The sequence below is a fragment of the Corvus kubaryi genome, unplaced genomic scaffold (genome assembly GCF_017639235.1).
Source record: "Corvus kubaryi isolate FWS band 111438036 unplaced genomic scaffold, C.kubaryi_AGA036_p1.0 split3-73, whole genome shotgun sequence".
In the NCBI taxonomy this organism is placed as follows: Eukaryota; Metazoa; Chordata; class Aves; order Passeriformes; family Corvidae; genus Corvus; species Corvus kubaryi.
The window spans coordinates 32,430,174-32,430,673 of NW_024582091.1; the positions used below are offsets into that span (position 1 = coordinate 32,430,174).

Here is a 500-nt window from a genome sequence, read left to right on the forward strand (position 1 = left end):
GTAAATGATGATGTCAAGGCCTGGAGGTACCATCTTCAAGCAGAGGCATTGGCATAGTGGCCAACTCTTGGAGCAGAATGTGCATATATCCCCCGAATCCCCTTAATTTTGAGTACCTGAACAAGCAAATACTGTTTAGGACCTGTATGGATACTCCTGTTATTAATAGTTTCAATTATTATTGTGAATGTCACTCTATTGCCTCGATGTTAGTGTGCGGCTCTCACAGTGGCACTGATGATGCTCACTACAATTATTTTTTCTTCGGGGATGATTTTTAATCGGACGCTCACAATTTGCTCAGAGGACATTACTCTGCGGCCGGGCCGCAGGTACCGGCACACGGCGGAGGAAACCTGGGTCCCGGGACAACACCTCAAGGTGCCGGTGCCGGTGCCGGACGCTAGCGCGCAGGCAGCCACGGCGTGTTTACGGCTGAATGAAGGGTGCAGCGGAGGAGCTGCGTCAGTGAGGACGGGGGGGGTCCCCCCCCCGTCCTC

The 500-nt window shown here is 52.8% G+C and overlaps 1 protein-coding gene across 1 annotated transcript in view; it reads left to right on the top strand.

The window, feature by feature from the left end:
- The first annotated feature begins 270 nt into the window (after positions 1 to 270).
- Positions 271 to 500, top strand: part of RNF217 (ring finger protein 217) — a 66,323-nt gene continuing 66,093 nt past the window's right edge. The window contains exon 1 of the mRNA XM_042016653.1: positions 271 to 468. Coding sequence (XP_041872587.1) covers positions 271 to 468 — 198 coding nt within the window. The remainder of the gene's footprint in view (positions 469 to 500) is intronic.